This window comes from Ochotona princeps, chromosome 2 (genome assembly GCF_030435755.1).
Source record: "Ochotona princeps isolate mOchPri1 chromosome 2, mOchPri1.hap1, whole genome shotgun sequence".
Taxonomy (NCBI): Eukaryota; Metazoa; Chordata; class Mammalia; order Lagomorpha; family Ochotonidae; genus Ochotona; species Ochotona princeps.
The window spans coordinates 109,869,253-109,892,809 of record NC_080833.1 but is presented as its reverse complement, the minus strand read 5'-3'; the positions used below and the strand labels follow the sequence as shown (position 1 = coordinate 109,892,809).

Genomic DNA, 23,557 nt, shown 5'->3' with positions numbered 1-23,557 from the left:
GAGGGCCGGGGAGGGGAGAGGGGAGTGTTGGAGGCGCCGAGCTGAGCCGGGCCGGCCGGCGGGCGGGGAGGAGGAGGAGGAGCCGGGAGGGCGGACTGGAAGGCCGGGTGGCGGCGGCGGCGGCGGCGGCGGCATGGCGGAGCCGAGCGGGGCCGAGACGAGGCCCCCCATTCGGGTCACCGTCAAGACCCCCAAGGACAAGGAGGAAATTGTAATCTGCGATCGAGCCTCGGTTAAGGAGGTAGTAGGGTCGAGGGTAGGGGGGGTCCGGAGAGGGAGTGCAGAGCAGGGGGTCTGCGAAGAGATAGGGGGTGGGAAGGCTCGGAGACGGCCTGGGCGTCCGGGACGGCCCGGGAGGGAGGAGGAATGGGGCCGGTGGGGACTCCCTAGAACCTCAAGGCAAGAGGGGCGGACCAGGGGGCGCCCTGCGCGGGCGGATCTGGTGGGCGAGCGTGGCGTGTGCTTGAGGAGGTGGGGGGCGGGTTTTGCCCTGGAGACCGGGCTGGGGGCGTGGTGGAGAACGGGTTGGGGGACACCTTGCGCCCGCCCCTGCGAAGCACCCTGCCCTGGGTAGCGGGGAAGTATGCGCTCCTGTTTACTGGTCTGGGTTCGAGCCACTGAGGCAGAGTGGTGACGGTCGAGGGGCAAGGTGCTGAACCCGGGGAGCGGGCGGCGCCTCCCTGGGGGAGAGCTGAGCGCGCCGGCGCCTGCTGTGCGCCCGGGAGAGAACGCCTGGTGTTCTCTGTGCGCCGGGGCGGTGGGGAGGGGCGGGTGCAGAGGGCTTTTCCTGCGCCCGGATCCTTGCTGTGCTTGGAGTCCGAGAGCGGGCGGGGGGGGGGGGGAGCGCGGAAGTCCCACTTGGTTTGCATCCACTTCTGAGATGCGCACGGTGTTCTGTAGGTGCTCTATCCGATTTTCTTGAATGAGGGACATTCGCCTGCTTTCGCCTCACCCTGTAGTTGGTCCCGAATTTCACATAGGCGGGGCTTCCAGATAGGCCATCTGGTTGGGAGAGCGGAATCTGGAAGCTGCCGAGGTTTAGCAAGTGCACGGTTCTGCGCGGAGTGTGTGTCTGTGTCAGCTTGCTTGGGTTAGGTAGAGACTGAGAATTTGGGGGCGTCTAGCTCTGCCTGGACCTTCAATTCCCTTACAAGTCCAACAGCATAACGTGCCTGAGAGCCACATTACTGTTCCCTACCACACTGACTTTGAAAACAGCATGGTTATCAGGCAGAGTGTGTGGCTAGGAGCCTGTGTTCTTGTATTAGAGACCCTGGGTTTCACTCTGCCCAAGATGTTACCTAATCTTTCTGCTCTCTTTTCTGATACATTTTTAAATTTAGTTATTTTTATATTGGAAGGCAGAGTTACAGAAAGAGAGGAGAGACACAGGGGCAGATCTGCCGTCCACTGCTGCTGGTTCATGCTCCAATTGATTTCAGTGTCCAGAGCTGATCCAATCTGAAGCCAGGAGCCAGGAGCTTCCTCTGGGTCTCCCATGTGGGTGCAGGGCCCCAAGCACTTGGGCCAGCCTTCTCTGCTTCCCCAGGCCATATGCAGGGAGATGAATCTGAAGTGGAGCAGCTGCGACTTGAACTGAAGCCCATAAGGGATGCTGACACACAGGGCAAAGGCTTAGTGTGCTGTGCCACTGCACTCTGTGTGTGCATGTGTGTGTGTGTATAGTGTTTTCTGATTTTGAAAATAGTTAATAGTGAATATGCTAGATCAGTAACTCACATGTAGTTGGTTCTCAATCCCAGGACCCATTTGTTGTTTGTTGCTTGGAGAGAATTGGAGGAAAAACAGAGGAGAGAGAGCATCTGGAGGGTTGAGAAAAGGCTGAAGCGTCAGGGCCTGAGGCCACAGCAGTAGGAGTTGAGATGGAAGAGGGTGCTCGACCAGAACCCTCATGAGTGGCAACTAAACCCAGGGTGTAGATAGCTGTGAGGGCAACTGGGGTGGAGCTGAGAAGAGCCTTTCATTGCCTGCTTGATTAAGAAGGGAGATGCCGGGCCAGGTGCGATGGCCTAGTGGCTAAAGTCCTCGCCTTGAACGCACCGGGATCCCATATGGGCGCCAGTTCTAATCCTGGCAGCCCCGGTTCCTATCCAGCTCTCTGCTTGTGGCCTGGGAAAGCAGTTCAGGACAGCCCAAGCCGTTCGGACACTGCACCCGTGTGGGAGACCTGGAGGAAGTTCCTGGCTCCTGGCTTTGGATTGGCACAACACCGGCCATTGCAGTCACTTGGGGAGTGAATCATCGGATGGAAGATTTTCCTCTCTGTCTCTCCTCCTCTCTGTGTATCTGACTTTGCAATAAAAAGAAATAAATCTTTAAAAAAACAAAAAAAAGAGATGCTTTGGGACCAGTGTGGTGGAATAACAGAATAATCCTCCACCTCCAAGTGGTGGCATCCCATATGAATGCTGGTTCTTGTCCCGCTGCTCCACTAGCCATCCAGCTCCCTGCTCATGGCCTGGGAAAGCAGTAGAGGATAGCCTAAAGCCTTGACACCCTGCACCCATGTGGGAGACCTGGAAGAAGCTCCTGGCTCCTGACTTCGCATCGGCTTAGCTACAGCCCTTGTGGCCATTTGGAGAGTGAACCAGTGTATGGAAGATCTTTCCCTGTTTCTCCTTCTCTGTGTAAATCTGCCTTTCTAAGAAAAATAAATAAATCTGGCATAGAGAAATGGAGCAGCTGGGATACAAACTGATGGCCATATGGGATCCTGTCACATGCAAGGTGAGGACTTTAGAGGCTAGGCTACTGCACAGGGCCCAATAAATAAATCTTGTAAGAAAGGAGCTCCCCGGGAGGTAGCAGGTGATAACTCAAGTCCTTAGATACGTGCCACTCATCGGGGTGACCTGGATGGAGTCTCCCACACCTGGCTTCAGCCTAAGCCAGCCTCAGCTGTTGCATGTGCTTGGAGAATGAATTCATGGTGGGAGCTTTTCCTGTCTGTCTGTCTCAAATAAAGAAGTTAAAGATAAAAGGAGGGCAGGCAGTTGGTACAGCAGTTAAGATGCCTCATGGGGTGTCCACATTTCATTTTGAAGTGCCTGGCCTTGCTCTGTTCCCAGCCCAACTCCCTTCTAATGTGCACCCTGGAATCCGGCAGGTGGCGACTCACATAGTTGGGTCCCTGCCTCCCACACGGGAGACCCATGTGGCATTTTCAGGCTCTCAGCTTGTGCCTGGCCCAGCCCTGGCTACTGGGACATGTGGGGAATGAACCAGTAGCTGGGAAATCCCTGTCTTTCAAATTTTTATTGGAAAGGCAGATCAGATTTACAGAAAGAAGGAAAGAGAGGAAGATCTCCCATTTGCTGGTTCACTCCCCAAATAGCCACAACAGCCGGAGCTGAGCTGATCAGGAGCCGGGAGCCAGGAGCTTCTTCTGGGCCTCTCACATGGGTGCAGGGCCCTAAGGCTTTGGGCCATCCTCTACTGCTTTCCCAGGCCATGAGCAGGAATCTGGATTGGAAGTGGAGCAGCCGGGACATGAACCGGCGCCCATAAGTGATCCCGGCACTTGTAAAGGTGAGGCTTTAGCTATTGAGCCATTGCACAGGGTCCATAAGATAATAATAATAATAAAGAGTAGTAATGGAGCTGCTTATTACAGCTTCAGGGATGGGGTTGAAACAGCAGAAAGGACTGCTCACAACCAAGGGGAGGAGTAGGAGAATGCAGAGGCTGTTGAGAAGCTAGGGTCCCTGATCAGAGAGAGAGAGATCTCCCATCTGCTAATTCTCTCCCCAGATGCCCATGACAGTTGGGGTTTGGCCAAGGCCAGGAGCCAGGAATTCAATCCCAGTTTCCCATGTGAGTGGCAGGAAACAATTATTTAAACCACTTTGGCATTTGGGGGAAGCTGGAATTAGGAACAAGAGCCAGGAATGAAATTCAGGTACTCTAATGGGGAGGAGGTGGGGCAGGGGGCGGTGTTTGCCCAGGCATCTTTCCTGCTAAACTAACTAGCCACCCGGCCCCTTTGGCTCTTGATCACAGTTCAAGGAGGAAATCTCCCGGCGGTTTAAGGCTCAGCAGGATCAGCTGGTCCTGATCTTCGCAGGCAAAATCCTCAAGGATGGAGACACCCTGAGCCAGCACGGGATCAAGGATGGGCTCACAGTCCACCTGGTTATTAAGACCCCTCAGAAGTAAGTTGGGGGAGGGAAGTAGGCCCAGTGCCTGCATGGGTCTGCCCAGATGATTCTTTGCTAGCCATTCCTTAACCATTCCCAGAGAGTATATCCTTGGAACTCAGGCTCTCATCTCCGGGGGTGGGGGTTTGCTGGGTGGGGCACTGGGAAGGGAACCAACCTACCCCTCCCAGAATGCCGAAAGCTGGGACACCTTCTCCCTCCTTTGGTCTTGGTTTATAAAACTGGCTCCGTCTATGGCCAGCTTCCCCTAGCCATAGCCACTGCGAAGCTCAGGGGGATGCAGCTCCTGGCCTAGGACCCAGGGAGCTTGTGGTACCGTTCCTCTCCCCTCTCGTTACGCTTACTGCATCTAAGATCCTCCCTTCTCCATCCTCAGGGCTCAAGATCCAGGCGCTCCCACTGCTTCTTCCCCCTCCACTCCTGACCCTGCCTCTGCACCCTCCACTACACCTGCTTCACCTGCTACCCCAGCCCAGCCCTCTACCTCTGGCAGTGCCGCTTCGGATGCTGGCAGTGGAAGCCGGAGAAGCAGTGGGGGGGGTCCCTCCCCAGGGGCTGGAGAGGGACCCCCCAGTGCTGCCGCCTCCATACTCTGTAAGCCCTGAGGGAGGAGAGCATGGGGGTGAGGAGTTGGGGAGCGGGGTAGAGAACCAAGAGGAAAGAAAAACATGGGTTCAACTCCCAAGCTGGTGGGGGACTCCTAGTCGTAAGGTTCTAGATGTCACAGCATGAGCCAAGCCTAGTGGTGGGGGTGGGGGAGGAGCAAGGCAATCCATGAGGGCTTCCTGGAGGCAGGGAGCATGGCTCAGCATGAGGACTAGAGGGAGAAATGGGACTAGGTTTGTGGGAAACCGTGGATGAGAAAAGTAAAAGACCACGTGAGTATGGGGGAAGGTGGGTCCCAAGGTACAGCAGCTAGGTGGGCAGTCTTGGAGTCTTGGTGGGTCATCTCCAGGTGCTTCCTCCCTGCCCAGTTCTGGGCTTGGCGCAGTGTCTGCTGCCACAGGACTCACCTGGTAGTGTGTTAGGGCCAGGGCTGTGAGAACCATTGGGAGAGAGATGGGAGCAACAGCTGGGGACTCACCCACCTAGTGGCTGGAATTTCATGGCTCTGGCTAGGTGGAGGGTGGGCTCCTGCAATGGACCATAATGCTGCCCCCCACCCCCTCCCTCCACAGCTGGCTTTGGGGGCATCCTGGGACTGGGTAGCCTGGGCCTGGGCTCTGCCAACTTTATGGAGCTGCAGCAGCAGATGCAGAGACAGCTCATGTCCAACCCCGAGATGCTATCCCAGATCATGGAGAACCCACTTGTCCAGGACATGATGTCCAACCCCGACCTGATGCGCCACATGATCATGGCCAACCCCCAGATGCAGCAGCTGATGGAACGCAACCCCGAGATCAGCCACATGCTCAACAACCCCGAACTCATGAGGCAGGTGGGTACAAGAGGCGGAGCCCTTGGTGGCTGGACCCTGCCCGGCCTTTCCCACCTAGTCCTCCATCCACTTGTTTGTTCCTTTAGTAGCTATGCTTTGAACCCTGCAAGTACAGTGATAAGAAGACACAAGGCCTGAGTTTTTGGAAACTCTGAGCCTTAAAGGGAAATGTGCAGTTATAACTACTGGTGGTACAGGGATACTCATAGAGAGAAGGGCCCCTGATCCTACCCTGAGGCTTGGAGAAAAAGTGTCACCAAGCTGAGGTCACAGAGGGACCAGGGGAAGGCTCGGAGAGCTAGGTGCGTGGCTGTCTGAGCTGGCCCCTGGGGTGGGAGGATGGGAGACACACAAGGTCAATATGGCATTGGTCTTTGGGTGCCCTTGCCTTGTGGGTCAAGTCTAAGAGGGAACAGGGATAAGAGCATTCCCGCAGGGCTGTGGGCAGCAGGGCTGGACTCACCAGAAAAGAATTCACAGTCAAACAAAGGTTTACAGGTGTTTTGCCCATTGTCTGTTATAGCACCTGGTTGCTGGATGAATACTTTCCGAATGGGTGAATTTTGGGACCAGAGTGAGGCTGGGTCTCCATCTAATCTGTAAAGAGATTCTAGAAGAGGCTGACGTGGGACAAATTTGGGAAAGAGGAGAGGGGAGGGGCAAGCTGCTGGATGGGGATCAGGAGACGCTTTACTCATACTCTCCCTGGGGGTTGACCCAGCCTTGTTGACAGGGAGCCAGTGGCCATGGAGGAAAAGGACTTCTGTCAGGCCACAGGCCAGGCATGAGGCTTCAAGGACAATGGGAGCCTTATTCCAGCTCAAATCTTTTTTTAACTCATCATCAATAACTAGAAATCCCCTATGACCTGAATCAGACAGACCACCACGACCTGCTGCAGACCCTGTGTCCCAGGGCAGCAGGACAGCTACTGGCCCTGAGCCTTTGGGACAGAAATACCCCTCTGTGGACAGCAGGGGAATTTGAGTTCTGTAGGTGACTTGGCCCTGGGCCAGTGTGGATTGGACAATTAATAGATGTTTATTTTCTCTCGTGCCTTCTATTCTCTTGTTGTTCTTTCTCATTCCATCTGCTTGTGCTCCCTGAAACTTTGTAGCTCTACTAGGGGGAAAAGTTGCTGCCCTTTTGGGACATTGTCCTTCATTAGAAAGGGATAGCCCCCAAGGGAGGCAGTCTAGCAGCCCAGGTTATAGTAGGAGAAAGAGGCACAGTGCATGCCACTGGCCTGTGTGGTGAGGCACTTACTGGGCCCTGAGGTCTGGTCCCAGACCCAGAGTCTGCCCCACAAGGCCCACTGTGTTCCTAGCTAGATCTCCTCTGGTTCCAGGGCCCATCCTGTCTCTCTCCCTTCACCAGACAATGGAGCTTGCTCGGAATCCTGCCATGATGCAAGAGATGATGCGGAACCAGGACCGGGCCCTGAGCAACCTCGAGAGCATCCCTGGAGGGTACAATGCCCTCCGGCGCATGTACACAGACATCCAGGAGCCCATGTTCAGTGCTGCCCGGGAACAGGTGGGGCCAGGGGCTGGGACAGCGGGAAGGGGGATCTAACCCAGGCAGGCCTGGGATGCTATCTGTGCCTGCTTGCTTCACAGTCTTCTGAGGGGTGGCCTTGACGTGGAGGCAGCTCTCAGGCGTGCTTAACCAAGAATAGATCAACTTGGCAATGACTGAGGCAGGAGGGTGGAACATAGGACAGGTCCCTAGGAAAGTGGTAAGGCACAATGTCCAAGAGATGCAAGGCTTTTCTGGAAGACTCCTTGCCCTAAGTGCTCAGAGGCAATGGGGCAGACGTGAGGTCAAATGGCAACCCTAGAATAGCATCTCAAGTGTGGTCCCGTAGGTTGCCCGTGTTGGAATTACAAGGGACTTGTTAATGATGCTTTCTGCTCTCTACCTTTGAACCGGATAATGAATCCATTTTTTAGGCTGGGCCTAGATTTATGTGTGTTTGATTCCTTTATAAATTTGTTTGCTGTGCACATTTTTATCCAAGTATAGATAAAAACACAGCATCATCTTGTGTCTATGTTGCCCTAACACGTTGCCATATGTCCTTTCAGTACCTTTCTTGCTTTTTTTAAACTTTAAATTTACATTAGACATACATCTGTGTGTTTCAAAAATTCAAACTTTATGCAAAATAAATTTCCAAAAGCATAGAAACGTATACAAGCTTTAAAAAATATACAAAAGGATTCCTTTTTTAAAAGATTATATATTTATTTGAAAGGTAGAGCATCAGAGAGAGGAGGGGGCGAGAGCCTCCATCTACTGGTTCACTGCCAAAATGGCTGCAGCACTAGGCCAGCCTGGGCCAGGCTGGTGCCAGGGGCCAAGGACTCCATTCTGGTCTCCCATATGAGTGGCCAGGGCCCAAACACTGGGCCATACTCATCTGCCTTCCCAAATGCATTAGCAGGGAGCTGGATCGGAAGTCGAGCAGCCAGCATCCTGTGACAGGAGATAACTGTCTTCGCAAGCAATGGCTTACCTTGCTGCACTATGTCACCAGCCCCACAAAAAGGATCCTTTTTAAATTTTTTTTTGAATTTTAAAAATTTTGTTGGAAAGGCAGATTTACAAAGAGAAGGGGAGATAGAGAAAAAGTTCTTCCACCCACTGGTTCACTTCCCAAATGGCTGCAATGGCCAGAGCTGAGTCAGTCCGAAGGCAGGAGCCAGGAGCTTCTTTCAGGTCTCCCATGTAGGTGCAGGGTCCCAAGACTTTGGGCCATCTTCAGCTGCTTTCCCAGGCCACAAACAGGGAGCTGGATGGGATGCGGAGCAGCCAGGACATGACTCGGCATCCAAATCGGATACTGGCGCTTGCAAGGTGAGGATTTAGCCATTGAACTAATGCACCAACCCCCAAGGATCCTTCTTTCTGTCTTCTCGCCACTGCTTTTCTTCTCCAGCAATGACTAATGTTGGTGTTTTGTGTGGTTTCACAGACATAGGTAGTTTTTGTAAAGAAGACATTCTAAATAGAGTTGTTGCCTCTGTGCATCCCTCCCCATTCAGAGATAACCACTGCTCTGAGGACTTCAAGTTCATGGCAAATGAAATTCAGAGAAGTTTCAGGGTGAGCATTTAGCATATCATGACATCCATATCTGTAACTCCAGCTTCCTGCTCACGTGTGCCCTGGTGGGCAGTGGAGATGGCTCAAGCTGTTGGGTCACTGCCATTCACGGCAGAGACCTGGATTGAGTTCCTGGCCCAGCTTCAATCCACCCCAGCCCTGGCCATTGTAGCTACCTGGAGAGTAAATCAGTATATGGGAGCTCTCAATGTGTGTGCATATCTGTCTGTCTCTGTCGCTCCAACTCTCAAATAAATAAATAGCTTAAGGAATGAGTTTCTTTTGGTGTAAAAACTGTTCAAATCCGTGCATAGTTTTTCCCACCTTTTTTGGTAATACACATTTCTCATCATCACAGTTTTAGAAGTTGGATGTTCTGGTATAATGGAGTAAACTGCCCCCTGGGACATTCACCACCCATATCAGGGTACCTGGGGTAAGTCCCAGGTGTACCTCTGCTTCTGATCCAGCTTCTGCTGTTGCATTTGGGAGACAGCAGATGATGGCTTTACGAAGGGTAGGTTAATCCACTGCACCACAATGCCTGCTCCTTTTTTTCTTAAAAGTTGTATATGGGGATTGGTGATGTGGTGTCGTGGATGAAGCCAACCCCGACAACACTGCCATCCCATGTGGGCACTGGTCCAGTCCCCTGCTGGTGCACTTGAGAAAGCTGTGGAGGATGGCCCAAGTGCTTGGGTTCTTGCACCTCCAAGGCTGATTGGAAAAAACACCTGACTCCTAGCTTTGGATCAGCCCAACTCTGGCTGTTGTACCCATTTAAGGACTAAACCAGCAGATGCAAGCTCTTTCTTTGTCTCTGTCTCTTTTTCTCAATGACTCTGACTTTCAAATAAATGAATCTTAAAAAAAATGCGTATGATCCTAAAGAGCTTTGGTTTTATGGGTTTTATCTATTAATACTTCCAAAATCAAAGATTAAAATTGCAAAAAGTAAAGAAATTCTGGGCCTGGCGGCATGGCCTAGTGGCTAAAGTCCTCGCCTTGAATGCGCCGGGATCCCATATGGGCGCCGGTTCTAATCCCGGCAGCTCCACTTCCCATCCAGCTCTCTGCTTGTGGCCTGGGAAAGCAGTTGAGGACGGCCCAAAGCTTTGGGATCCTGCACCCACGTGGGAGACCCGGAAGAGGTTCCAGGTTCCTGGCTTCGGATCAGCGCAGCACTGGCCGTTGCGGCTCACTTGGAGAGCGAATCATCGGACGGAAGATCTTCCTCTCTGTCTCTCCTCTCTGTATATCTGACTTTGTAATTAAAATGAATAAATCTTTAAAAAAAAAAAAAAGAAAGAAATGCTGAATGCACTTAAAAGCTATTCATTACAATTTTAAAAAAATTGTTTTGGAAAATCACTGTATTCTTCCAAACAAATGAAACATTAACAGCAACAACGGCCTTGCCTGCACTTTGTTTTCCATTTATTTATTTGTATTGGAAAGACAGATATACAGAGAGGAGGAGAGACAGCGAGGAAGATCTTCCATCTGCTGGTTCACTTCCCAGGTAACCACAATGGCTGGAGCTGAGCCAATCTGGAGCCAGGAGCCAGGAGCTTCTTCCGGGTCTCCTACACAGGTGCAGGGTCCAAAGTCTTTGGGCATCCTCGAATGCTTTCACAGGCCACCAAAAGGGAGCTGGGTGGGAAGTGGGGCCACTGGGACACAAACCAGTGTCCATATGGGATCCCAGAGCTTGCAAGGCGAGGACTTTAGCCACTAGGCTACCATGCCGGGCCCAGGCCCAGACCTGCTGGGAGTGGGCTGGCTTCTCAGATCCGACTGTAGTGTCATGTGTTGAAGTAGCCTTTGGGGAACTCTGCTGTGTCCTCCTGAGAGAACACAAATGAAGAAGGCCAATTAACATCTCAGATCTAGGAATACAATTGTCAGCCTCGTGGGCATCCTAGGACCACACTTGAAGGGCTGATGTATCTGAGAGGTGTTGTCCACATTAGAAGAAATGTGTCAGGTGTATAGTAAGTGCTCAGTGAATGGCAGCTGTTGTTACCATTGGTAGTTCAGGAAAAGAGAGTCATCACCTGGGGTGACCCAGGGAGATGAGGGCTCAGAGCCAGGCACATCAACACAGCAGGCAATGGAACTAACAGCGTGGGACACAGCCGCTGGCCTGGAGCCCTGTTCTCTGAGTGGCCAAGGAGCCACAGCTCAGAGGAGGAGTAGGTCTTATGACCAGCCCTGGGCCCCTTGACTCCCTTTGAATAGATAAACCAACTGGTTATTAGGCCTTCTGATGGCAAGGGGTTGAGGTCCCCTTACCCCTAGATCTTTTCTACATGGGTTGAGACCACCTAACAGCTCCTGGGTGCTGAAGGCTGCTGAGTAAGGAGGTGACAAGGCCTAGAACAGAGCTATGTCCTGGCTGGCAGAATCCAGAGGGCATGAGTTCAGGAATTGTGGAGGCCAAGCAGCAGCATCCCATGGGTGCAGAGCTGAGGTGACCCCTGGTGGGGGTGAACATGGAGAGGAGCCATAGGCTTGGGCTAGAGCGGGAAGACTTAGGGTATGCATCCTCCTACAGAAGTGTGCTCCGCTAGGGGATGGTATTTCATTCAGAAGATCTGGGGAGGGTCAGGCAGAGGATGCTGGGAAATTTAGGTTGGACCAAGATGGCAGGGGGAGTGGAGGCAGATGGGGGTTGAAGTAGACAGCCAGGTCAGAGAGTCTTCCCATCAAACCAGGAGTTCCTTATTGGGTACCTGCTGGTGTCGGGCTGAGGGTGCAAAGGTAAATGGGAAACAAGTCTCCTGCCACACCACGGGAAGGCTGTGCCGAGCACTAGGGGCTACAGGAGGGGTCTGGGGACCAGGTATTTGGAGCCAGCAGGAGAAGGATTCTCATGCAGCCTTTCCACGTGGGTCAGCTGACACCCTATAAGGGGAAGGGAAAGCTGGCCGTGATGGGGGTGGATCCCAAGCTGAGGACCCCCCCCCACCAATGTGATGGATCTCCCTTTCCTGGGGAAGGGGAGGCTGGTGGGTGAGAGGAGACAAAGGGCTTGGCCTTTATCTTGGTTTGTTTCAGTCCCTAACCCGAAACCTTTCCCTCCTCCCAGTTTGGCAACAATCCCTTCTCCTCCCTGACCGGGAACTCCGAGAGCTCGTCCTCCCAGCCTCTGCGGACTGAGAACCGAGAGCCCCTCCCTAACCCCTGGAGCCCCTCGCCCCCCACCTCCCAGGCCCCCGGGTCTGGTGGGGAGGGCACCGGAGGATCGGGGACCAGCCAGGTGCACCCGACAGTCTCCAACCCCTTTGGGATCAATGCTGCTAGCCTGGGGTCAGGTATGTCCTGGGGTGGAAGGAGCTTAGTGGGGTATCTGCCACAGGACTGATTGGGGTACACACTCTCCAGCCAGTTGAAATCTGAGGTGAGGCTGTACTGAAGCTACTGAGGACTCTCCAGCTAGTGAGAGGGGCACAATTGGAGGAGAGCATAGGTTCTGGCCATGTCCTGGTACCTGCCCCCACCACCACCCCTAAGAATGTCCTAAGTAATGACTCCTAAGTAAACCAGGAATCACCATGGGTACCTCTGGTTCTATCTCATGTAAATGAGTCAAACTGGAAATGTAGGCTGGAGCGGAATCAGGGCCAACCTTGACGTATGGGAGGCTGGGGGAGACGGAGATGCAGGGCTGTCATGTACCGAGGTGTAGGTTGTGCACTGCACAGTCCTGGGTGAGGGAGGGGTGCTCCAGGGGCACATTTGTCTAGCTGATGGCCATGCATATGGCCCTGGGTAGACCTTTAAGTCAGTGCCCTGATTTCTCTGCACCCTGGGGGACATCTTGACTAGGAAAGTCCCATCTCTGTTTGCTCCCGTTTTCTTATTAATGACATCAGGACTGGAAACTGGATCGTGGCTTTAACACTGTGCTCCTGAGTCCTAGAATGGGGACATTTGGGGATCGGTGGGGTCTGGACCATCCCCAGCAAGAGGGGAGGACCAAATAACTCAGGCATAACCTGACTTGGTGGCAGGGACATTCCAGAGGGGTGTAAGTCAACCCATTTGCTACCCAGCTTCTCCTTGACAGCATAGACAGGAGAGGGGCCAGGCCAAAGCAGGAGTAGATGGCCTTGGAGTCAGGGAACCCAGGCTGCAAGTTTCTAGTGCCTGTTGGGCAGTGCCATTTTTTTGTGACCACTCAATGTCAGACGTGAGGCGAGTGATTTCCGTCTGCACCCCCTACCTTTCCTCTATACCCAACCCGCACCAGGGATGTTCAACAGCCCAGAGATGCAGGCACTGCTGCAACAGATCTCCGAAAACCCGCAGCTGATGCAGACCGTCATCTCGGCCCCCTACATGCGCAGCATGATGCAGACACTCGCCCAGAACCCTGACTTTGCTGCCCAGGTATCAGGCTGGCTTTGGGGAGCAGTGGCAGCCAGGGTGGGAGTAGGGAGGGGAGAAGTAGCGAAATTGAGCTTTCCTCTGGGTCTAGGGTAGTTTTCATGCTGGGCAACTGCCTGGCTTTGTAGCCCAGGCTCTCCTGCCTCCTAGCCCAGTGCGTGGTTTCATCTCCCACTTTCCTCACCTGTGAAGAATCCAGTCTAGTCGTGTCCGCCTGGTAGAGCTGTGAAGCTGAACACGCTAAGACATGTCAAGCGCATAGAGCGTGGTACAGCACACAGTCCTGACCAAGGGTGTAGTCGTGGTCATGTGATCTTAATCTCATCAGCCTGACCCCTGGTAGTTCCATTTCCTCTTCCTGACCCACTGAGGCCTTCAGGAGACTTTGAGGTCCTTGGAAAAAGCTGGCCCAGTTTCCTACAGTCATTGGGAGGTGGGTTGAAGGCCGAGGCCTCCCCTGCCACTCTCACCCTGGCAGATGATGGTGAATGTGCCGCTCTTCGCGGGGAACCCCCAGCTGCAGGAGCAGCTCCGCCTGCAGCTCCCCGTCTTCCTGCAGCAGGTGAGGGAGCACCTATGGTGGGTGGACATCAAGGGAGGAATCAGAGCTTGCTTGTGGACTCAGGCATCCTCCCTTCCTTCCATGCCCTCTTCTCTGCTTGTGTCCCACCAGATGCAGAACCCGGAGTCATTGTCCATCCTCACCAATCCCCGCGCCATGCAGGCCTTGCTACAGATCCAGCAGGGTCTGCAAACCTTGCAGACTGAGGCCCCCGGCCTGGTACCCAGGTGAGGGAGAGGGCAGGCAAACAGCAAGGTCTGGCTCCCCATCTGCTTCCCTCCGCCCACCTCTCTGCCTCTCATTGCGCAGCCTCCGTGTCTCCAAGCCATATCCTCTGTTCCTGCATGCCCTCCAGCCTCTGATGTTTTCTCCCTTTAACATCTCCTCCCATCTCTTGGGCCCTCCTGCCTGCAGCCTTGGGTCCTTCGGGATGTCCAGGACCACAGCACCCGCCACAGGCAGCAACACAGGGTCTGTACCCGAAGCCCCTGCCTCCTCACCAGCCCCTGCACCTGCCGCATCCTCTCCCACGGGGACATCCAGTACCCAGCAGCAGCTCATGCAGCAGATGATCCAGATTTTGGCAGGAAGTGGAAACTCACAGGTACGCAGCCATTGACACTGGGATTGGGAAGGTAGGTTGCAGGTAGCTGGGCAGGCTTTGGGGTCCTGGTCTACCACTTACTAGCCTGGGCAGATTATGGATAATCTGAGGTTAGGGTCTGTGACTAGAAGAGGGACTGTGGTGAAGTCCAGCTGGAGGTTTCCTGCCTGCTTCCCCACTACAGCTCGGTGGGAGGGCTACTATTGTTGCTGTTGTACACTGGGGCCTGGGAGATTCTGGGGCTAGCCTATTCCCAGAGCCAATAGGTCATAGAGCCAAGAGCCACACCAGCACTGGACCTGTTAGGTCATGCCTCTGCCTCTTGTGTCATAGGACTTCAATGGGAACTAAAGCAGCCTCAGGGGCTTCAGAGGAAAGATGCTGGGAGATGGGGTGGAGAGAGCCCTGAGCCACAGGGCCAAGGCTTGTACCAGGAGGAAGAGAGGAGACCTTCGGGGAGCCGCCTCACTTTCCTCTGGCCTCCAGGATTCATCTGCAAAGGCAAAAGTGTATGTAGCCAGGGCCCGGCGGTGGCCTAGCAGCTAAGTCTTCGCCTTGAACATACTGGCATTCCATATGGGCGCTGGTTCTAACCCCGGCAGTTCCACTTCCCATCCAGCTCCCTGCCTGGGGCCTGGGAAAGCAGTTGAGGATGGCCCAAAGCTTTGGGATCCTGCACCCACGTGGGAGACCTGGAAGAAGTTCCTGGTTCCCGGCATCGGATCAGCATAGCACCGGCCGTTGCGGCTCACTTGGGGAGTGAAACATCGGACGGAAGATCTTCCTCTCTGTCTCTCCTCCTCTCTATCTGACTTTGTAATAAAAAAATAAATAAATCTTTAAAAAAAAAAAGTGTATAGCCAGCTCGGTGAGGTAGTGAGAGGGCTGGCCCAGGTGGTCCCCAAGGTCCATCTTCTGGCCTTAACTTTGTGGAGGCACGTGGAGCACTGCATGAGGCTTTTGCCTTGCAGATCAGGGGGCCCTGGTGGCTGCCCTGCTGTGACCTAGGCGAATCCTTCCTTTCTCTCGCTATTATTATTATTATTATTATTAGAAAGTCAAATATGTAGAGAGGAGAGACAGAGAGGAAGATCTTCCATCTGATGGTTCACTCCCCAAGTGGCCACAATGGCTGGAGCTGAGCCAATCCAAAGTCAGGAGCCAGGAGTTTCTTCTGGGTCTCCCACGCGGGTGCTGGTTCCCTAGGCCTTGGGCCTTCCTTGACTGCTTTCCCAGGCCCCAGGCAGGGAGCTGGATGGGAAGTGGGGCTGCCAGGACACAAACCAATGCCCATATGGGATCCCAGCACATGCAAGATGAGGACTAATCAATTGCACTGGGCTCTCTTGCTCTTTTTTTTTTTTTTTTTATTTGCTTTTTATTGGGGCCGGGGCCATGGTCTAATAGGCTAATCTTCCACCTTTGAGCACCAGCATCCCATATTGGTGCCAGTTCAAGTCCTGGAAGAAGCTCCTGGCTTTGGATCAGCTCAGCTCTGTCCGTTGCAGTCGCTTGGGGGAGTGAACCTGTAGATGTTAGATCTTTCTCTCTGTCTCTCCTCTCTGCACATCTGTCTTTCCAGTAAAAATAAAATATATATATATTTTTTTTTAAAGATTTATTCATTTTATTACAGCCAGATATACACAGAGGAGGAGAGACAGAGAGGAAGATCTTCCGTCCGATGATTTACTCCCCAAGTGAGCCGCAACAGGCCGATCGGAAGCCAGGAACCTGGAACCTCTTCCGGGTCTCCCACGCGGGTGCAGTGTCCCAATGCATTGGGCCGTCCTCAACTGCTTTCCCAGGCCACAAGCAGGGAGCTGGATGGGAAGTGGAGCTGCCGGGATTAGAACCGGCGCCCATATGGGATCCCAGGGCTTTCAAGGCGAGGACTTTAGCCACTAGGCCACGCCACCGGGCCCAGAAAATATATTTTTAAAAAAATTTATTTTTCTATTTATTTGAAAGGCAGAGTCACAGAAAAAAAAGAAAAATCTTCCATCTGCTGGCTCACTCCCCAAATGGCCACAACAGCCACAGCTAGACTTGTCTCAGCATATAGTATGGAGTAGCTGAGATTTTAACCGGCACCAGGTGGGATGCCAACCCTGCAGACTGCTGCTGTACCCACTTCCTTTCTCTAGAAGACTTGACTCTATAGCCAGGTCGGCTCTCACTATTGCGCCCCTCCTGGCTTCCTGGCTCCCAGTCTTTTGTTTCTTTGCTTGTTTTGTTTTTTACTTAGAAGTTACAGAGTGAGATCTTTCACCTGCTGTGTTATTCCCCAAATGGCTGCAATTCTTTGGGGCTCTACTATCCTGAAGCCAGGAGCGCCATCTGGATCTCCCATGTGCTTGGCAGGGGCTCAAATTCTTAGGTCCTGTTTCGCTACTTACTTTGGAAGTGGAGCAGTGAAGACTCGAACTAGTGTCCATATGGGATGCCCAGACTGCAGGTGGTGGCTTGACTTACTATGCCATACTACCATGTGTTTTGCTCATGAACTAAATCAGTGTTTCCCAAAAACACCTCCAAGAGATGTTTATTAGTATCCAAAATGGAAAGCCTTCGCTTTGTAAATCTCTGTGTACACTGAGCAGTTAGACACAATTAAGCAGCTTTTTCCCTTCCCTGGCCCTCAGTGTGACTATGTGACTTGAGGGGACATCTTGTTGAACCACAGAGCACTTGGTTTTGAGAATGCTGGGTGATATCTCCCAAGAGTCTGTGGAAGGTAGTTAGGAACATAAACCGAGGTAGGTCTATCAGTTAACTTAAAAAAAATTATTTTGAGATTTTTTTATTTATTTGAAAGGCAGACTAACAGAGTAGTAGAGAGAGAAAGGAACGAGCTGTTCATGGGTTTGCTCCCTATGTGGTCACAGCAGCCGGGGCTGGAGCCCATGATCTCATGCAGATCTCCCATGTGGGTACAGGGGCCCAGGTACTTGGGCCATCCTCTGCTACTTCCCCAGGCACATTGGCAGGGAAATAGATAAGAAACAGGGCAGCTGGGACAGGGCACCTGTGACAGTCTGTGTCACAAGTGGCTTCACCTGATGCTCCCCCCATTGGCCAGGCTTTGAAATGTTCAAGCTATTTCCCTGCGTTGTTATCACACCCACTCCTCTGCCATGGGGTGCCAGGCTCACACCCGCTCTTACCTACCATGTGACTCAGAACACGAGAGACCTGCAGGTGGACACCCTTGGGGTTCTGGTCCTGCACCCCCATCAAGAGACCCGTCTCCTTTCAGGTGCAGACGCCAGAAGTGAGATTCCAGCAGCAACTGGAGCAGCTTAACTCCATGGGCTTCATCAACCGGGAGGCCAACCTGCAGGCCCTGATTGCCACAGGAGGGGACATCAATGCCGCTATTGAAAGACTCCTGGGCTCCCAGCTCTCCTAACCCCTGGCTCCAGGCTGCCTGCCTCTCCCCCGTTCTGATGCCAGCGTCTGCTTCTCCATGGCTCTGTCCCTCTGTCTTCTCCCAGTGTGACTCGAAGCAGGGAGGGGCTCCCCACCTGGGACTGTCTGCATCTTCAATGGATTGTTCTGTCCTGGAGCTGAACTGTTGGAAAGCATCTCCCAGTCTGGCCCATTGTCCTTACCCCTTGCCCTACAGCTCCTTCTGGAACCTTCTAATTCTCAGAAGGTGCAGAGGCAAGGGGGGACCCAGTTGCCTGGTTCACAGTCACAGTCTGCCATGGATCGGTCTCTCTAAGACCTGGTCTTCCGTTCACCTTTGCTAACTCGTCCTCTCTATGTCCCGCCTCTCCCAGCCAGTGGTAGAATTTCCCGGTGATTCTGCCTTCTCCACCCTTGTTCTTGTCCGTTCTTCACCCAGCACTTTTTCATGAACTCCACTGGGGCCTCCGGGGAGAGGAGAAAGACACGCTCTCTCCCTCTCTGAAGGGAGAGATGGACCAGGCAGAGCCCTTGGGCTAGGGACTCCCAAATCCTGGAGCAGCCCGTGGGAGACTGCACGAAGCAGTGGCAAAGGCGGGTGTCTTGGAGGAGGGACATGAGAGCAGCAGCCTGGGAAAGGTCTGGAAGCTGGGGCAGACTGTTGGCAAAGAGGACTCTGGAGAGAGCAGGCCCCGGCCTGGCAGGGGGACATGGGAGGTACTAGTGGAATCCGGATGGATTCCTGAGGGGATGGTGTTGGCTCTGTCAGAACTCTGTCCCACCAGATAGAAGTGAGCAACCAGCAATGCTAGGTACTCAAGCCTGGGGATATTGTGCCACCCCAGAGTCTCCCCAAGCGGTCAGGGCTATGCCTAGCACCCTCATCACCCATCGCCTAGTATTATAGAGGAGTGGCAGAGGGATTCCCCTTCAGAGCCAGTGGCCTCTGGCATCTTGATCCCTGCCCTTCTAATTCTTGCATCTCTTCCCCAGCCCAGAAAGTTCTGTTGGATAGAGGGGAGGGTGGCGTTGATGCCTTTGATCCAGAATTGGACACTGCTCTCCTGTGGGCTGTGGATGAGACTGCTGTCACCTCCCCGCCGTGCCCCTTGGCCCCCTGTGCTTGAAGGACCCTGTGGCAGAGAATATGGAAGCGGGAGGAAGCCGGGCTTGGCTCCAAGTAGGCATGGGTCCCAGGCAGTGCTGGAGGAGACCTTTCTGTGGCTTTCCCTCCCTCCCTTCCCTGCGCCCACACTGGCCTTTGTAAATAAATCGTGTGGTCTTTATGCGCGTGCCTTGGTGTTTGTCATCTGAGGTGGGGCGGGGGAGGGGGGGTTGAGTGCAGGCTGCTTCCTGCTGTGAGGAGGGCTGAGAGGGACCTAGAAGCCACTGAAGACAGGTACATGCAGGTGTTAGGAATCAACTGTGGATGGCTCAAGTGTGACTCATGGCAGGGGAACCTTTAGGACCTGCTTTTGGCTGGGGAGCACTGATGGCTTTCATTCCCCTGGGTTGGGTCCCATCAGCCCATATCTCCTGCTTGCCCCAGAGTTCAGGGCTAGGAGAGGAATGTATGTCTGGGAAAGGAATGCACAAAGTACGGATTGAAGGCTGAGTCATTTCCTCCACCCGCTGACCATTTGGCAAGGCTTCCTTCTTCAGTAAACAAAAGTAAACCCTTGGGGCGCTGGAGTTGTGGCAAGTAGGCTGAGCTGCCACCTGATTCCAGCATCCCCTAGGAGTGTTGGAGTCCTGGATGCTCCACTTCTAGACTGCACTTCTAGACCCGTTCCCTGCTAATGCTCCTGGGAAAACAAGGAAGATGCCCGAAATGCTTGGGGCCCTGCTGCCCACATGGGAGCTCCAGGGGGAGTACTTGACTCCCAGCTTTGTCCTGACCAAGCCCCGACTGTTGCAGCTGCGTGGGGAATGATCCAATGCCTGGAAGATTCTGTCTCCCTCCCTCTCTACAGCTGGCCTTTCCAATAAGTAATAATAAGTTGTTTTGTTACAAAGTAACAGAGAGAGCTTCATCTGGTTCACTCCTCCAATAGCTGGAATAGCCGAAATAAAGCCAGAAACCGGGAGTTGTGAGTTTCTGCCAGGGCTCCCACATGGGAAGCAGGCGCTCAGGCACTTGGGCCATCTGCTGCTTTTCCAGGGTCATTAGCAGGGAACTGAATCCAGAGGAGAGCAGCTGGGACACAAACTGATGCCAAAATGGGATATTAGGAGTATAGGCAGCAATTTACCTGCTATTCCACAATGCTGGCCCCGTAAGTTAATCTAAAAAAAAAAAAAAGCCCTTACAGCCAGCTCTTACACGGGTGTAGTCACTAGCTAGCAATCTTGAGGTCCAAGACTCAGTCTGGCTATACCACCAACAGTGGGGATGCGAGCTATCATTCCACATCAAGGAGGCTTCACAAACTTGCATGAGGGAAGTGATGGGCTTGAGGGTGTCCTGCGTGGGAGTTTCTGCTTCCAAACACAGTGGTCCACATGCGTCTGGCCAATATTATCATGGGAAACTTCAAAAACTGGGTGAAATACAAGAAAAATCCAAAAAGCCTCAAAGGGCCAGTGAGGCTGGGACCCCAGACAGGAAGGAAAAGCCCCGAAGGCCGTCATCGGCGTCATCGACGGTCAGCTGGGGAACCATGGCAGAGAAGCAGCTGTGTTTCTGAGAACCTGGGAACACAAGGATCTGCAGAAGGAGAAAGTGGGCTGGCACTGTGGCATGGTGGGTTGAGCAAATGCCTGTGATGCTGACATCCCATATAGGCCCAGTTTGTATTCTAGATTGTATTTGTTCCTGCAATCTCAGGGAAATGAGGTTTGCAGAAAGATTTGGCTGGGCCTCTTTGATGCTCGGACATCTTTTATACCAGACTCCAGGGACCCTCAGAAGGTGAAGGAGTTTCTCCAGGAGAAGTATGAGAAGAAGAGATGGTACATCCCGCCAGACCAAGTCAAAGGGCCCACTTACACCAAAGGCAGTGCCTCCACCCCGGTCCAGGGTACCTGCCCGGAGGGGAAAGCCTCATGCTTCCTCCTGGGAGATCCTGTGCCATCCTTCTCAGCTGCCACCTCCGCCTCGGGCCAGGTCGTCAGCCAGTCTCAGGCCGGGAGCTCCCAGCCGTCGACCCACTCTGCTGTCAAGAAAACCAGCATGGACGTGCTGGCTGACATTGAGGGGACCCCTTTGCTGCTCCCCAGGCTACACCCACCTTTGGTCCATTTCCGGCCTTTGGGGCAGGCCAGACGCCTTCCCCTGCGGGCTTTGCCAACTTTGATGCCTTTGGTAGTAGCCCAGCTGCATTTGGAAGTGTCCCTCCCATCAGCCAGACCCCCTTCCAGACCCAGCCCACACCCTCAGCCAGCCGGATGCTAACTGGAAGTTACAGCTTTGGGAGCAGCCAGGTGACTCCATTCGGGACCACAGCTCTTGCCCTGGCAGTCATCCAAACAACCTCACAGATGTGGGCAGCCTCCTGGGCTCTGGAGCATCAACTGGGGGTCTCCCTGGCAGCATCTTTGGGATGCGTGGCCAGGTCCCCACATTCCAGTCAGCCACAACTGGTGGTGGCAGCAGCCCAGGGCTTGCCTTTGGGGGCGTCACCAACCCGTTTGCCACCCCTGCTGTTCAACCCCAGCTGCCTTCCACCAACCCATTCCAGCCCAATGGCCTGGTCCCAGGACCCAGCTTTGGGATGGGCAGCATGGGGCCTGGCCTCCCCCAGACAGTGCCTCCAATGGGCGCCTTTGCCAGCCCCTTACCACCCCTGCTGTTCCCCAGCAAAGCTTGCTGGCCCAGCAGGAGAATGGCTCTTCTTTTGGGGACTTGGGATCTGCCAAGCTTGGGTCCCAGCTGACTGGGATCTCCACCAATCCCTCCATGACTGGACCTGCATCAAGCCCATTTGCCTCCAAGCCTCCAACCACCAACCCATTCTTGTAGCACTGTGTCCTGGAGGCAGTGGAGAGGGACAGCTCCTCCCACTTTCTGGGCTTCCCTGTTCCCTAAGAGCTGGGGACTACTTACCTGTGGGCCTCTCTGTGGCTCTGAGGAATGGGGATCTCAGGATGGTGGTGGTGCTGGTGCTTCATTTGGGATTCACAGATGGGAAGGGCAGCCCTCGGGCAGGACATCCAAGAGGAGTGAGGCAGAGCCCTGCCCAGGAGAGCAAGGACAATCTGCCTCGTCATGAGTAAGGATGATGCCAACCTTTCCCCACTGCCTGGCCTAATGGGCAGAAGTGACAGGCACACCAAGCTTGCCCCCATGTCCAGCTTTACAGCACCGTGCAGTGGGGGACAACAGGATAAGGATGAGGTGTGGTGCTGACGTGAGATGGTGGCCAGGCAGCTCCCTGGCACCTGGCGCAGCTGGCACCTGCTTATTCTCTGCCTCTCCATTGTTTTAGTTTCCTAGTGCTGCTGCCCCCACCCCTGCCCCCATCCTGGCACTCAGGATAAATGGTTTCACCTGCTACTTACACAGTTCCGCTCCTGACAAGCACTTTAGTTAGCCACTGGCATCAGGTTTGGATATCAGTGTTTTATATTTATACATAGAGAGTCTTTTCTAATATAGCCTATTATATATATATAGAGAGAAATATATCCATTCATCCCCATACACACACTCATTTACACACACCCAGACCCCCGCCATTCTCCCTTTCCCAGATAGGGGACATGGGACAGAGCCTCCACCTCACTGGAGCTTGAGATAAGGCAGGGAGGGCAGCTGTGTGTCCCCAGCCACCAGCCCCCCAAGCCAGAGCTTTTGTTCTAGAGAGCTTTGGCTGGGTGTTGTGTCTTTCTTTTTCTCCCTTTTGTCCATGTGCCTCCACTGCTCTGATTCTCGGCACCAAAGCTCATGGCAGGTGACACTGGAAAAAAACAAAAACAAAAACAAACAAACCAAAAAACTCCATTTCCAATCTAGCTCCACTAATGTCGTGGGAGAAGTAGTGGAGGATAGCCTGAACCAGCATGGGAGACCCAGAAGAAGCTCCTGGCTCCTGCATTCAGCCTGACCCAACCCCCATTGTTATAAACCTTTTGGGGAGTGAACCATCAATGAAAGCACTCTGTCTCTCCCTCTTTCTTTGAAATATATTTTCTTTGGAAAATATGTATGTATGGGCTTGGCGGCCCGGCGGTGTGGCCTAGCGGCTAAATCCTCGCCTTGAATGCACCAGTTTCCATATGGGCACCAGTTCTAACCCCAGCAGCCCTGCTTCCCATCCAGCTCTCTGCTTGTGGCCTGGGAAAGCAGTCGAGGACGGCCCAGAGCTTTGGGACCCTGCACCCGTGTGGAAGACCTGGAAGAAGTTCCAGGTTCCTGGCTTCAGATCGGCATAGCACCGGCCTTTACGCTCACTTGGGGAATGAATCATCGGACGGAGGATCTTCCTCTCTGTCTCTCCTCCTCTCTGTATATCTGACTTTCCAATAAAAATAAAATAAATCTTTTTTTAAAAAAAAGAAAAATATGTATGCATGTATTTTTAAAAATTTAAAAAAATAAATTTATTGGAAAGTCAGATATACAGAAAGGAGCAGGGTCGCAAGGCCTTAGGCCATATTCTACTACTTTCCCAGGCCACAAGGAGGGAACTTGATGGGAAGCAGTGCGGCTGGGATACAAACTGGCAACAATATGGGATCCCAGGTGTGCAAGGTGAGGATTTTAGCCATGGAGCCATCATGCCAAACCCACCCACTCCCTCCTTTTTATAAATATATACAGATTTTTTAAAATTTTATTTTCATTGGAAGGGCAGATTTATACAGAGATGGAGATAGAAAGATTTTCCATCTGCTGATTCACTCCCCAAACATACACAGTA

General features: G+C 53.3%; 1 protein-coding gene and 1 pseudogene across 2 annotated transcripts; both read left to right on the top strand.

Moving 5' to 3' along the window:
- Positions 1-56: 56 nt before the first annotated feature.
- UBQLN4 (ubiquilin 4) lies at positions 57-18,984 on the top strand. 2 transcript variants are annotated; one of them, XM_058660425.1, is made up of 12 exons: positions 57-241; positions 3,772-3,834; positions 4,021-4,172; positions 4,555-4,772; positions 5,357-5,619; positions 6,997-7,155; positions 11,819-12,044; positions 12,983-13,122; positions 13,598-13,681; positions 13,793-13,908; positions 14,096-14,285; positions 17,545-18,984. In XM_058660425.1, the coding sequence occupies exons 1-12, from the start codon at positions 134-136 to the stop codon at positions 17,695-17,697; spliced, it is 1,872 nt and encodes a 623-aa protein (XP_058516408.1). In that variant the 5' UTR covers positions 57-133; the 3' UTR covers positions 17,698-18,984. The 2 variants fall into 2 exon arrangements, with proteins under 2 accessions (XP_058516408.1, XP_004589081.1); XM_004589024.4 differs by lacking the exon at positions 3,772-3,834 and having other exon boundaries at positions 59-241.
- A 1,214-nt stretch (positions 18,985-20,198) lies between these two features.
- LOC101524808 (arf-GAP domain and FG repeat-containing protein 2-like) lies at positions 20,199-21,831 on the top strand (annotated as a pseudogene).
- The last annotated feature ends 1,726 nt before the right edge of the window (positions 21,832-23,557 follow it).